The sequence below is a fragment of the Neovison vison genome, chromosome 6 (genome assembly GCF_020171115.1).
Source record: "Neovison vison isolate M4711 chromosome 6, ASM_NN_V1, whole genome shotgun sequence".
In the NCBI taxonomy this organism is placed as follows: Eukaryota; Metazoa; Chordata; class Mammalia; order Carnivora; family Mustelidae; genus Neogale; species Neogale vison.
Genome location: NC_058096.1, coordinates 214,225,999 through 214,241,244, shown reverse-complemented (window position 1 = coordinate 214,241,244; position 15,246 = coordinate 214,225,999). Strand labels below are relative to the sequence as shown.

The 15,246-nt window shown below is 47.7% G+C and overlaps 1 protein-coding gene across 2 annotated transcripts; it reads right to left on the bottom strand.

Annotated features, from left to right (window-relative positions):
- Positions 1 to 5,577, bottom strand: CIB3 (calcium and integrin binding family member 3). 2 transcript variants are annotated; one of them, XM_044255359.1, is made up of 6 exons: positions 5,527 to 5,577; positions 5,277 to 5,311; positions 3,487 to 3,598; positions 2,386 to 2,533; positions 1,299 to 1,494; positions 1 to 100 (listed from the first exon to the last, which is right to left on the bottom strand). In XM_044255359.1, the coding sequence occupies exons 1-6, from the start codon at positions 5,575 to 5,577 to the stop codon at positions 79 to 81; spliced, it is 564 nt and encodes a 187-aa protein (XP_044111294.1). In that variant the 3' UTR covers positions 1 to 78. The 2 variants fall into 2 exon arrangements, with proteins under 2 accessions (XP_044111294.1, XP_044111295.1); XM_044255360.1 differs by lacking the exons at positions 3,487 to 3,598; positions 5,277 to 5,311.
- Positions 5,578 to 15,246: the final 9,669 nt, after the last annotated feature.

The window sequence follows — 15,246 nt, the reverse complement described above, 5'->3', positions numbered from 1 at the left end:
CCCAGGGAGACTGGATTCCACCATGGATTGAGGGGTCACCCCGTCCTCCTCTGACCCGGTTTCTCCTCCACGGTGCGCTCAGATGCGGATGTGGAAGGTGCTGGGTGCAAAAAGATTGTTGGTTGAGAGTCAGTCATCAGGCAGAGAAGGTGGCCCTCCTTTGTCCACCCCTCCCATCCCCGAACTCTCCCGTAGGGACTCCCTGAGGCCAGGAACCACAGCAGGAGATGGATCCCCTCAAGAACCCCAGGCTGTGGCCCCCCTCGGCCCCCACAGGGGTGGAAAGCACACCTCTTTGGACGGGAGTTGACATTCTGACTCTGCCGCAGACTTGCTGTGGGACTCTGAGTGAGTGGCTACCCCTGGGCTTCAGTTTACTTCTCTGTAAAATGGGGATAATAGCCATCCCTCTGCTTGGGGCTGTAATGAGGGCCAAGGGGGCAAATGCACAGGGCACTGCCACACAGAGATGCTATCTTCTGTAGGGCTCGTTCAGTTGTCATTATTCGTGTCTCTGTCTGCTAAGAGACCAACCGCGCTTCTCCAGGTGGTGGGAGTGCCCTCTGTGCACGTCAGGACACATAGTAATAGCCACAACTGCAACCCCAGCACACAGATATTGAGCATCTACTGTGTGCCAACACTGCCATAAAGTCTTTCCACGTACTAACTCAGGGATCGGCCAACTTGTCCCATAAAGAGCCAAACAGTTGGTATTTCCAGCTTCGTGCAAGGAGTCAGCTGGGCCTTGTAGCTCGAAAGCAACCATGGCCAATCCAAGTACAGGCAGGCCTGGCTGTGTGCCAATAAACCACTGCTGGACATGGAAATTTGAATTTCATATCCATTTCATGAGTCACAGAGCACTATTAGTCTTTAATCTTTCCCCCGCCATTTAAGAAACATAAAAATCATTCTCTGCTCACGAGAGGTACAAAAACAGGTGGCTGGGCCACCTCCTGTATTAACTGGCTATCAGCCCTACGATGGAGGCTCTGATTCTCTCCAGGACTGCCCAGTACCGTTGTACACTCTGTTCACTGCCAAATGTTCAGGCAAGTGAGAGCTGAAGACCAGCCATGTTGTATTCACCCAAAGAGCTGCATCCACCCACAGGGCATTACCCACAGGGTCCCCAATTATCCCCATTTTAAAGATGCATGGACTGAGGCCAGGAAGGCTGGGAAAGTTCTCCAAGGTCACAAATGAATGAACAGAGGAACTTTCGCAAATGGAGTCTGTGAACGAGTTCTGTAGGAGCCCCTCTCAGACATGCAAAGTGTCAAGGAGTGTCACACCTGAGGAAGTCGGGTGCCCGCAGGATCATGTTCTGGAAGTCTTCCAAGGACAGCCGCCCGTCGTGGTCACCATCGGCCTCATCCAGCACCTTCTCACACACCAGGCTCACCTCCTCAGCACTCAGCTCCCCCCGCGTCAGCTTGGTCACTGTCTGCTCCAGGTCCCACGCACAGATGTAGCCATCATTGTTAAAGTCTGTGCAGTGGGATGGAGGGGATATGGAGTGGGGGCACAGCTGGGCACAGGCAGGTTGGGCCTCTTGACCCCATGTTACAGAGGAGCAAACTGAGGCACTGGAGAGAACCCAAGACCCTGCGATAATAGCTGGGTCTTGCTTTGGAATTGAGCAGAGTCCTGGTGGGAGGTCATTCATTCACTCTCCAAGTATTTATTGAGCCCCTACTATGTGCCAGGCATATGTGACTGTTTTTCATCTACTCACTCAATAAGGATTTAGAGAGTACCTATTATGTTCTAGGCACTGTGATAAAGTTCCGTTAATTCGACAGGTTTTTAGTGAGCACCTACTATGTCCTAGGCGCTGTGATAAATTTCCATTCATTCGGTCAGTCAACAAGTATTTATTGAGCACCTACTTTTTGCCAGGTATGAGAGACCGATGGGGAAGGAAACAGACACTGTTGCTGCCCTTGGGTCTCATCAGAGAGAAATCCATAAGAAATGAACAGATTATGAACAGAAATTAAGCAGCACTGCTCCGTGCTAGGAGGGAACTAGGATGTGGGGTGGAGAGTGATTGAGGGTGGAGCTGCTTTTGACCTAGACTTCAAGATGAGCAGGAGTCCAGGAAAAGGTGTTGGCAGGTAGAGGGAACAGCAGATGCAGAGGCCGGGAGGGAGGAAGAGGTTGGAGTGCTGGAGGAAGAGGAAGGCCAGTGTGGCTGGAAAGGAGTAAGTAAGAGGGTGAGGGGAGCAAGTACCAAGTGTGCAGGACAGGGCCACGCAGGGCCTCGAAACCCCCAGGGAGACATCAGTGATGGCAGCGCAGCCCCTGGCCCCAGGCAGGGTCTTGTTCCCACTCTCCACCCCACTCCCACGCTCCCCCACCCCCATGCCCTGCACGCACCATAAATTTTAAAAGCATAATAGGCTTTGAGGTCGCGGGGAGCCATTTCGCTCATCACGGAAAACATGTCCAGGAAGTTGTCCAAGGTCATGTGCCCGTCCCCGTCCTCAGAGAACACCTGGGCAATCCTCTGGCGGAATGGGTTGTCCTGGAGGCAGGAAACAGAGAGGCCATCCCTGACCCGGAACTCCAGGCTCCCTATGGAAACGCTCTCAGCACCCGCCTTCCTGAAACCTTCAAGTACCCCCCACCTTCAAAATTCCTCCCACCCGTGGCCTTCAGGCAACTCCTTGCTCTGGACTTGTGGTCTGGGTGGCCTGGACCCCACTTGTGGCTCCAGATGGAACCACGTGACCTGGTTGAGGCCAATCAGACAGCGCTTCCATTGGCAACCATGATTGGTTCTGGGGTAGGTAGCGTGACTCAAACTGGCCAATCAGAGGCATCCCTGGAAGATGCAGCTGGAGGGACCTGGTTTCTGGTGGTTGCAGAGCTGGCAGGAGGGATCTGGGACCACCGGGGCTTCCCTTCACCGCCTTGGGCAGACAGGCTGCCTGAGACTAAAGCCCCTTCCTGGGGGAAGCTGAGAGATGGAGGGAGACTCCTGAGCACACCATCAGAAACCCGGGTTGCAGCCAGACCTGGTGATAGCTCTGCCCCCTGGGGTTTCTCCTCCTGTGTTCCAATACATTTTGTCCCTCTCCAATGAGGTCTCTGTCCCTTGTGATAAAATCCTCTCTGCTCAGTCCCTCACCCCACAAATCCCCTTTGGCAACACAAACTATGTGACAAACATCCAGCTGAGAAGGACCTGCCTTTTTAGCGGCTCTTGCTAGGAAAAGCAGAACTCACGTTCCCTGACTACTTGCCATGTCATAGACCCCGTGCCAAGCCCTTCACCAGCATTATCTCATCCCATCGTTCCAACGACCCCCGGTCTGAATCCTGTCTCTGTCATATCCTAGCTGTGTGACCATGACCAAGTTTCTTAACCTCTCTGAACCTCACTTCTTACATCTGTAAAATGCATCCACTTCATAGGAATGCCACAGCAGGTATCCTTACTACTTTTTCTCTGCCTGCCCAATGGCCTGCGGATACCTTCAGCTCGGGCATGCTGCCGATGAGCTCGTAGGGCACCTTCACATCAGGGCTGCTGGTATAGTCGAGGGGAACAAGCTGGGGAGCCAGGTCCTGGTAGCGATAGAAGAGCCTGGTGCGGGGAGGGAAACACCGGGCAGGGCTGGGAGATGGCATGGGGAGGACTTGTCCCCTTTCTCTCATTCTTGCCACTGCTCACTCCACACGGGAGGATTGAAGGATCGTGGGTCCCCAAGAGTCATCTGCTCTGGGCCCAGTCCTCAAGCACACAGAGCCAAACACAGGCACATCTACCCCCTGGGGACAGGGCCATAGTGGAGAGGGCCCCAGAGCCAGGGGAAACTCAGTGGAGACATTGATACTGGGCTTTGAAGAATGAGTAGGAGCTGACCAGGCAGGTGGGGATGGCGAAAGGGAGTGTGCTTAAGGTGAGATCGTTTCACATCAAAATTCAGAGAGTCCGAGTGAATCTCCGAATCTCTGAGTATCATCACATTGTTGGCCGCTGGCTCTAGAGACCCCCCCATTCTCACATTTTCCTTCTTTCACCCCATAATGCGAGCATTCCTTAACTGGGCCAGAGCGGAGACAAAAGGCCAATATTCGGGATTTTTTAATGCATGCAAGACATTTTGCAAAATACCAAATACCACTGACACCAGCTAGATGGTGAGGCCAGCTCTCCACTCCAGTGTCCTCCCCCGCTGTCACACTGTCTTCACTGGGGGCATGAAAAGCAGCAGCCTTGGCAAGACTATCCTTGGTGAGTCAGAGGTCCCCAAGCTGCTAAGGGTTGATTCCAAGGGAGATGGGAGCCCCTGGATCATATGATGGCTAGGAACTCGAGGATGAGGTATCTGGAATTTCAGTCCTGACCACCCAGGTCCCTGTCCGGGCCTCCTCAGGGAACAGTCTGGGTCTGGGCTTCCCCATGGCCGTGAGCATTTTCCTCTTCCCTTCGGAGCTTGAGTTATTCTGCTGATAAACAAGAAGCTTGGGCGGACGAAATGTCAGCCCTCTAACTCCTTGGAGCTCTGCCCATCTGCAGAGCTAGGGTCAGCCTCCCCTGTCCAAGCCTCAGTTTCCCCATCAGTAATCTGATCATGATGGCCAGGGTGACCCTATGAGCTGTCCTCACCCAGACAATGGGGCTCACTGGTGAAAGGTGTGCCCATCAATAATGGATATTCCATGTCCACACAATTCGGGCCTTGGCCCCTATCACTCTGTATCTGAACCCCGGCCGGCTTGGGTTTCATAGCTCCGAGTTCATGGGTCGGGGCCTCTGGACAATGGCTGCGTGGGCACTGAGCAGTAACGTGGGATGCCCATCTATGCCTCTCTAGCGCATGCCAACAACCTGCAGCGGCCACAGACGGCCTACCCACACCCTTCCCTGATGCCACCCCCGCAACCCAGAGCTGATTCTAGCCTCTGCCCCCAGGTGCCCAGCCGCCAGTCCCAGCCTCCTCACACTGGCCTCAGGGGAGGGGGGATTTTTCTAACATGCTGATCTTCCCACCCCCCCCCACCCCTGTTCACATACTCTTCATGACTCCCCACAACCCTTGGGAGAAAGCCCAAGCTAATAAACCTAGAGACAGTGACGATGTGACAAGACGTGGCTTTTCAGCATCCCCACCTTGGCCTCCGTCCACTGACCATGCCCGCAATCCCTCCCTTTGTATTTTAACCACCATGGGGCACTCAGTTCTGGTCAATTGCAAACATCCTCCAGCGAAGGAGAGAAAGTTGTTTCCAGATCTTCCTCCCTTTCTCCCCAGACTGACCTCATGATTTCCTTTCTTGTGAAGAAGGTGCAATCCTGCAGAAAGAGATGTTGGCTTGGCCCAGAGCCTGCTTCAGAGGCCACCTTCCTCTCCCTCCCACTGCGCAGCCATTTCTGCCTGTTGTTGCACGCAGAGCTGCACCAGGAATGCTTGTTGGCTGCATACCCAGGACAAATGATGCTGTCCCCACTTCTCAGGCCAGGAAGCCAAGGCTGCCAAACCTCCTGAGGGCCCAGCCCATCACCCCTACCTGATACGCTTCCAGCTGCTCATGAGTGAAGACTGTCTGCTTGTTGCCCATGGTGACGACCACTGCCAGGACTCTGAGACAAGCTCCCAAAGACCCCAGTCTCCTCAGGACCACACAGGCTTCTAGGCAGCTGCACACCAGTGTCTGGGCAAATCTCCCTGCCCTGGCGTCACCTGCCCACCCGCCCCGTCACCCCCGGCCTGGTGAGATCAAGTTACAGCTGAGCTCTCTGGGCAACAGCCCGAGTACGTTCATGGCCATCAGGACAAGATGGACTGCAGGAGGTCCCAGAAGAGCAGACCACATCTGCCATGACTGGGTGAGCTGGGGGTATGGGGCCCCTTCCAGAGACAGGCAGGGTGATGGGGAGACAGCAAGCAGATCCCAGCTCAAATACCGCCTCTCCACCCACCAGCTTTGTGCCTTAGACACATCACCTGTAAGCCTCGTTTGTAAGATGGAAGTTATATTAGTACCTAACTCATCGAGTTGTCCTGAAGATCTAACGAGACCATTAAAAATTTTTTTAACCATTTGGTTTAAATCAATTTTAGGCACTGGGCAAACAAGCTAAAGAGGTCCCCAGATGTACATTGAAGGTGATGATGATGATTGATGATGTTATAGCTTAAGAAAAGTGATCCAAGGTGTAAGTTAGAGAACAGTCAGTTAAATAATATCAAACAGAATTCCTTATTGCAGGACTTTTTCAGAGCCGTTAGCATGCTAATGTTCACCATGAATCCTCAATGGGTAGATACAAGGTAACAGCTGCCAACCTTATTAAGACCCAGAATCCTTTTGGGCAGAACACCTGGGGGTCAAAAGTCCTCAACCTGGTGCTCCACACTCTTCTTCCTTTGGGTCTCTCCTGTCCCTCCACTTTCTTCTCCTGCTCAGCCTTTTCCACTGCCACCCCTCACCTCGCCCTGAACTGCTCTGGGACCTTCCCCTTCCCTCTTTCCCAGTCTCTCTGGCCTGGACGATCACGTTCTTCCTAGTCTCATCTCATCAACTCTCCTCCGCCCCAGTGTGTGAGGCCATCTTGTAGAATGTGACTATGATTAGGCTTTAAAGACCCCCTGGGGATGGTTTAAAAGAAAAAAAAATCCTGACAATATCAAGTATTGGAGAGGATGTGAGGCAACTGGAGCTCTTATTAATTGCTGGTGGTGTTGCAAAAAGTCCAGCCACTCTGGAAAATGGATTAGAACTTTCCTATAGGGGCGCCTGGGTGGCACAGTTAGTTAAGCCTCTGACTCTTGGTTTCAGCTCAGGTCATGATCTCAGGGTCATGAGATTGAGCCCCATGTCCAGCTACATGCTCAGCACGGAGTCTGCTTGAGATTCTTTCTCCCTCTGAAGATCCTTATTTATTTACTTACTTATTTGAGAGAGAGGGAGAGCACGAGTTGGAGGAAGGGCAGAGAGAGGGAGAAGCAGACTCCCCACTGAGCAGGGAGCCCAATGCGGTGCTCGATCCCTGGACCCCGGGATCACAACAAAAAAGACATAAAATAGCAAGTTGTTGGCCAGGATGTGGAGATACTGGAATGCTCATACCCTGCTGGTGGGAATGCAAAATGGTGCGGCTGCTTTGGAAAACAGTGTGGCAGTTCTTTAAGAAGTTAAACATAGAGTTAACCTATGACCCCGAAATGTTCACTCCGAGGTGGAGAGTATTGAAAATGTATGTGCCCATAAAGACTTGTATGTGAATGTTCATAGCAGCATTATTCAAAACAGCCCCAAAGTAGAAACAACTCAGATGTTTGTCGATGGATGAATGGATAAAGAAATTGTGGTTTGTGGGACACCTGGGTGGCTCAGTTCATTAAGTGTCTGCCTTTGGCTCAGGTCATGATCCCAGGGTCCTGGGATCGAGTCCCACATCCGGCTCCTGGCTCAGCAGGAAGCCTGCTTCTCCCTTCCACTCTGCCTGCTGCTCTCCCTGCTCGTACTCTCCCTCTTTGTTAAATTAATAAATAAAACCTTAAAAAAATTTTCCTTAAAAAAAAAAAGAAATTGTGGTCCATTTATACAATGGAATACTATCCAGTCATATAAATGGAACAAAGCACTGATGCTTGCCACAACGTGGATGAGCCTTGAAAATACCACATTGTGTGAAAGCAGTCGGACACAAAAGGCCACCTACTGCGTGATTCCATGTATATGAAATGTTCAGAAGCGCCAAGTCCACAGAGACAGAAAGCTCATTTAGTGGTTGCTAAGGGGCTGGGGGAGGGGGAGGGAGATTGACTGTTCAGGGGGGTGGGGTTTCCTTCTGGAGTGACAAGAATGTTCTGGAACTAGACAGTGGTGATGGTTGCACAACTCTGTGAAGGGGATAAATCTCACTGAACTGCACACTCTAAAGGATGACTTGTAGGGTGGGTGAATTATATCTCTGTTTTTAAAAATATCTGTACGGGAAGAGCAAAGCGACTTTATGCATAATGACTAAAAACTGGAAGCAACGCAAATATTCTTCACCTGCAAAATGGTTAAACAAACTGGGGTCCGTACATGCAAGAGAAGATTACTCAACCATAAAACGGAATAAACTACAGATACACACAAAATGAAAGAACCTCAGATGCGTTAGGCTAACCGAAAGAAGCCAGACTCAAGAGGCTACCTACTGGACGATTCCACCAGCATGACATACTCAACAAGACAAAACTATAGGGACAGAAAACAGATCAGTGGTTGCCAGGGGCTGCAGGTGGAGGAACAAGGGAAACTTAGGGGAGATGAAACTGTTCTATATTTTGATTGTAGTATTGGTTACATGGCTGTATTCATTTATCAGAACTCATAGAACTGTACACCAAAAAGGGTGAGTTTTTTTGGTATGTAAAAACATTTTAAAAAATGAAAACAATAAGAAAACAAATTAGCAAACACATCCTTACTCCCCAGTGCCTCATAGTTGAAGTCCAGATTCCTATGCCTCACCCTATCAGGGACTCTGTGATTTGGCTATGTGCCTCCCCACCCATAAACAATTAATTATTGAGCACCTAATGTGTGCCAGGCACTGTCCTAGGTCCTCATGATATAAAAGCAGTGCTCTCATGGAGCTCTTGTGCCAGTAGGGAAGCAACCAAATAAACACAGAATTAGTCAGGAGTGTAAAGTTCCAGAAGAAAAATAAAATGGGGCAGGGATAGAGAGAGAAGAGGTTGGGCTAAATGGATTAGGAGAAGAAAGCCCCCCTGATGAAGCAACATTTGAGTAGTGACTGGAGGGAACTGAGGGGGTCGTAAGTGGGAAGGGAGTCCTTGGCAGTGAGAAGAGCAAGTGCAAAGGTCCTGAGGCTGGAGTAAGTTTGACACAGTTGGAGGAGGGCAGGAGGGTGGTTCTGTGTTGGAGCTCACTAAGCACTAATTAAAATTACCAAGCTGCTCCTCCAGTTGGTCAGCCACCAGAGGCTGCCTCTCTGACACCCAGCTCCAATCATGGGATTTTTTTCTTTATTGCATTTCCAAAGAAATAATTTTTCATGGCACAAATAAATTAATTTTATCTTTGTATGGATAAATACCAGCTTATATTATGACAAATAATGGGCAACAATTTCCCTCTTGTAATATAAGGTAAAGAATTTTGAATCATAATGACAATACGGCATTTCAAAAATCATCAGGGGAAAACAAATCAAAACAACAGTGAGATATCACTATCAGGATGGCTATCATGAAAAGAACAAAAGCCGGTAAGTGTTGATAAGGATGTAGAGAAATGGAAACCCTGTGCCATGTGGGTTGGAATGCAAATTCCATAGCACCAGCCATGGAAACAGGTATGGAAGTACCAAAAAATTAAAAATAGATCTCCCATAGGTGCCAGTATACATCCAGAAGAAACAAAATCAAGATCTCAAAAGAGGTATTAACATTCTTACATTCACTGCAACATTATTCACAATAGCCAAGATATGGAAACAACCTAAATGTCCATGGATGGAAGAAAGGATAAAGAAAATAGGGCGTATGCACACGGGGCAGGGGGTGGGAGAGGGAAATTGTACAATATGTAACAACACGGGTGACCTCTGAGTGCATTTGCTCAGTGAAATAAGCCAGTCACAGAAAGACAAATACTACAGGATTCCACTTACAGGAGGAGAAAGTAGAATGGTGGTTCACAGGGGCTGGGGGAAGGGAGAAAGTGGCTTACTAGCCAAGAGGCACAAAAGCAAGATTCATCAAGCAAGACGAATAGGTTCCAGAGGTCTACTGGACATTGTATCTATAGCCAACGATAATACTTTGTACACTTAAAAACTTATGAAGAGGTTAGAGCTCACGTTGAATACTCTTACTACAATAAAATAGGGTAAAAACAAAATGTAACCGCCTTAGGACCCAGCACTTGCCCTCTTGGGCAATCCCAGGGAAATAAAAACTTACATTCATATAAAAACCTGTAATGGATGTTTTATTCAAAACAGCCCCAAACAGGAAACAAGCCATATATCTGTCAACAGATGAATGGTTAAACAAACTGGTCCATCCAAACTGCGGAACACCATTCAGCAATAAAAGGGATACACCTGACAATTTGGATGAATCTCTGGGGAATTCTGTTGACTGTTGGGGGGCGAAGCCAATCCTTAAATGTTATGTAATGTGAGTTTCCACTTACATAGTGTTCTTTAAATGACAAAATTATAGGAATGAGAACAGCAGGCTGCCAGTGTGCAGGGATGGAGTGGGGATAGGGGATGGGTGTAGATCAAGTGCATCAAGAAGGGTCTTGGTGATAATGCACTGCTCTATATCTTGCCTATAATAATGCCGATATCCCAGTTGTGAAATTGCACTAGAGTTTGGTAAGATATTACCATTGAGGGAAAATTGTGGTAAAGTACACATAACGTTTACCATTTTGACCATTTTTTTAAAAAAAATTCATTTGAGAGACAGACAGACTGAGACAGAGCACACAAGCAGGGGGAGCAGCAGGCTGAGGGAGAGGGAGAAGCCCATTCCTTGCCAAGCAGGGAGCCCAACGTGGGGCTCTATCCCCAGACCCTGGGATCATGACCTGAGCCAAAGGCAGATACTTAACCATCTGAGCCATCCAGGTACCCCCCATTTTGACCACTTTTTAAAAAAAAAAAAAGATTTTATTTATTTGACAGAGATCACTAGTAGGCAGAGAGGCAGGCACGGGGGTGGGGGAAGCAGGCTCCCCGCTGAGCAGAGAGCCCGATTCGGGGCTCGATCCCAGGACCCTGAGATCATGACCTGAGCCACCCAGGCGCCCCCATTTGCACCACTTATAAGTGCACAGCTCAGTGGGATAGAATACATTCACACTGTTGGGCAGCTGTCACCATCTGTCCCCAGACCTCTTTTCATCTTGAAGAACTGAAACTCTGTCCTCATTAAACAGCTCTGCATTCTCCCCTCCCCCAGTTCCTGGAACTTACCATCCCACTTTCCGTTTCTGTGAATTTGCCTATTCTGGAAACCTCATGTAAATGGAGTCATACAGTATTTGTCCTTTTGCATCTGGCTTCTTTCACTCAGCATGTCTTCTGGGTTCAGCCACATTGTAGCATGTCAGAATTCCTTTCCCTTTTAAGACTAATATTCCATTGTATGGATAGATCACATTTTGTTTATTCATTCCTCTATCAATGGACTTTTGGTGTCTTTCCACCTTTTGATTACTGTGAATAACGCTGTTATGAACATGGGTGTGCATATGCAGTCAATTCCTTCTTTCTGTGTCAGGATCCCATGTCGCACTTGGGATCTTAGGCTCCTGATCGTCAGTCTGTTTTGTTTTATTTGGTTTTGATTTTTTAGTCTTTTTTTTCCCCCATGACCTTTATAATCCTGAAGATTACCAGTCAGGTACTGTATAGAATGTCCCTCATTTTTATTTGGTATTTTCTCATGATTGGACTGAGTTTATGGGTTTTGGGGGGAAGACCTAGGAGGTGAGATGTGCTCCTCATCACATCATACCTGGGGTTACTTGATAGCTACATGATGTTACCGACAATGTTGACTTTGATCTCTTGGTTACGGCGGCATTTGCCTGTTTTCCCATCCTTGGGTAACTGCTTTCCCTTTCCATACACTATTCTGTGGAAACACTGCAGATTGTGTTAAAGAAATCCTCCCTATCAGGGTCCTCGATGGTACAGAGGGCAGTGTCGTGTGCTAAAGCACCAGTGCGGACACTTACAGTTGGACAGTGATTTCGATGATTTGTAACTGTGTCTGAAGACATGTAGAAAACCTTAGCTGATTTATTTTATTTTCTTTGTATGTATATGCAAAAATAATATATAATAAAAATCCCTGTGTATTTAAATGTCATGACTTTTTAAAAAAAATTTTTATTTATTTATTTGACAGAGGTTAAAAGTAGGCAGAGAGGCAGGTAGAGAGAGAGAGAGGGGAGCAGGCTCCCTGCTGAGCAGAGAGCCCGATGCAGGACTCGATCCCAGGACCCTGAGATCATGACCTGAGCCGAAGGCAGCAGCTTAACCCACTGAGCCACCCATGTGCCTCTAAATGTCATGACTCTTTAAGTGGATATAAAATAAAAAATTTTACAGGGTCCCGGGATCGAGCCCCACATCGGGCTCTCTGCTGAGCGGGGAAACTTCTCCCCCCACTGCCCCCACCTGCTTGTGATCTCTCGCTCTCTCTCTGTCAAATAAATAAAATCTTCAATAAATAAATAAATAATTTCAAGTGAGCAAAAGCACAGGAATTTAGCACAAATCTCCTCTTAGAACATTAATTATCAATAGGAGCAATATTGCTCCTAAGATGGTGAAAATTGGCTCTGGGAGGAGGGGACACAAAAACCCTAGATGTTTCAATGGTTTGTGGCTCTCCAGATCTCAGTCTTTTTTTTTTTTTTAAGATTTCATTTATTTATTTGACAGACAAAGATCTCAAGTAGTCAGAGAAGCAGGCAGAGACAGAGGAGGAAGCAGGCTGCCTGCTGAGCATGACCTGAGCAGAAGGCAGAGGCTTTAACCCACTGAGCCACCCAGGCGTCCGTAAAGCTCAATCTTTGACGAAAACCTCATCAGTGATACTGAACTTCTCTCCTTAAACTAAATTGAATTGAGCTCTCTTTAGGGGCTGTTCTCTTTAGGGGATGATAATGGGGCGGGAGGAAAGGTTGAGAAATGCTGTCACAGAGGTTTATAAAATAGTGACTCATCTTACAATGCATGGCCTCACACTGTGGTGACAAAAGCAAGGCTGGAACAATCAGCATAGGTTGGATTACAGTGTGTGCCTCAGTTTCCCTACGTGTAAAATCAGGATGGTTTGTGTAACAGGGTGGCTTTGGGAGTAAATTCGATGATCCATGGAAATCCAAGGGAAGTATTAGCTGTTGTTAGCAGCAGCAGCAGCAGCAGCAGCAGAAGCCCCATTTTATAGAAGAGGAAAGAGAAAGTCAGAGAAATCAAGTCACTTGCTGCAGGGCTCACAGCCTTGGAAGTGCCGGAGAGGAGCGTCAAACTTGCGAGGCTGGCTGGGGGAGAACAGATTTCCCCAGCTGAGTCTGTCCTATTCCTCCCTGAGGAGCGGATTCTGTCAAGGATCACCCCACCAGCAAACCCGGACCGGCCGGCAATACCAGGAAACCCATCCTCTCTGTACACTCTCTTCCAACTCTTGAATACCAAGGGTGGAGTTTAAGGCTGGAGAATTGGGCAGTCGCTTGCTGCCCCCTGCAGGTAGAACTGAAAATGTCAGTCCAGAGCCCTCCTTTGGCCTAACGCCGGGAGGCTTGCTTCTCCCTCCTTCGCATTCCCTCAAAAGTCTTTGGCACAGTTTGGGCAATAGCAGTCTAAATTAAAATGCACAAATGTACGTAATCTTGGAATATGTAGTACCGTAGTATATAATACTACGGAGTCAGGCCATTGCAAAAGTGAGCTGAGATTGTGGGCAAGTAGATGAGCGTTGGTTAGGGAGGGCCTCACTCAGCCTCAGAACACCCAGCCATTGAGGAAGGTGAGTGGAGGTAACTGGGGCCTTGTAAAGAGCTTCAAGACATTTTGATAATGTTGGAGTCTACACTGCGCTCCAGTGTCGGCATGGAGTCCCCTGGGGGGGGGGCATCTCTCCCTATGCCCCTCCCTGCACTCACACGCTAGCTCACTCTCTCTAAAATAAATTTTAAAAATCTTTAGAAAAAAAAAGACAGTTTGCTAAATGAAAAACTGAGGATGTAAATGAAAAACTGAGGACGTAAATAAAAGAACATTGCACAGATATACAGATGTTGGCATACACACTTTTGTGCCAAAAAATATTAAAAATGAAATTGCTAATCATTTTGAAAAGAGGTAGGAAGTGATGTTTCTACTTTTTTTTTTCCTTTTAACCTTTTCCATACTGTGTGCTTTTCTTGAATGGAACGTATGCGTGTGTAAATATATATATATTTTTAATGTCAGCAGAGGATTATGGAAGATTTGGAGTCTTCTCTGTTTCCCTTAGTATTAGCTCAACATACAAAAGCAAATCACAACATTCTGATGGGAAGAAGAGCTAAAATTCCATTTTTAAAATTTATTTATTTAAGAGAGAGATAGGATTGGGCAGAGGGAGAGAGAGAATCCCAAGCAGACTCCATGCTCATTGCAAAGCCTGACTCCAGGCTCAATCCCATGACCCTGTCAGGCAGATTACCTCCCTAGTGCTGATCAGAGAATTCCTGATTGACTGGTTTAAGATTTCATTTCTGAAGAGCCAAAACTTTAATGAAGTCAAGTCTGTGTTTGGTGATGTAGTGATTAGCATAAGGCATTTTGGGCCCATTGCCTTATTTTTTTTTATTTTTTAAAGATTTTTAATTAATTTACTTATTTGAAGAGAGAGAGAGATCACAAGTAGGCAGAGAGGCAGATAGATAGAGAGAGAGAGAGAGAGAGAGAGGAGGAAGCAGTCTCCCTGCTGAGCAGAGAGCCCAATGTGGGGCTTGATACCAGGACTCTGGGATCATGACCTGAGCCGAAGGCAGAGGTTTTAACCTACTGAAACCACCCAGGAGCCCACCTTATTTATTTTTTTAGTGTGTGTTAGTCCCAGCTAAGGAAAAAGAGAGACTACTCTTTCCAGATCAAGTTCCAGACCTTCCACATATTGAATTGAGAACCATGTACTACTTAAAGTGACAATAGTACCGTATATCACGTAAACAGTGAGAGAAAAGCTGGAAGGTCTGACAGCATTTTCATCCAGGGCCAGAGGAAGATGATCCACGCTGAGAAATAGAATGCCTAAAAGGAAAGAAGGAAAGAAAAATAGGAATGTTTCGGTTATGACAATAGCTCTGCTTATTCAATAAGCAAATTACTTATGCTATCAGGGAATGAAAAACCCCAACTCATTGGAGCCCCAAGTGTTATGGCTCTGCTGGATCAGGGTTTTCAGTACATCCTATGCAGCTATTTTCTCTTATCAAACCCTCAAAACAGAGTGGCTGAGACTCAACATTTTTTTAAAGATTTTATTTATTTATTTAGCAGAGAGAGGGAGAGAGACAGTGAGAGAGGGAACACAAGCAAGGGGAGTAGGAGAGGGAGATGCAGGCTTCCTGCTGAAGAGAGCCCGATGGGGAACTCGATCCCAGGACCCTGAGATCATAACCTGAGCTGAAGGCAGATGCTTAACGACTGAGCCACCCAGACGCCCCGAGACTCAACATTTTATAAAGAGA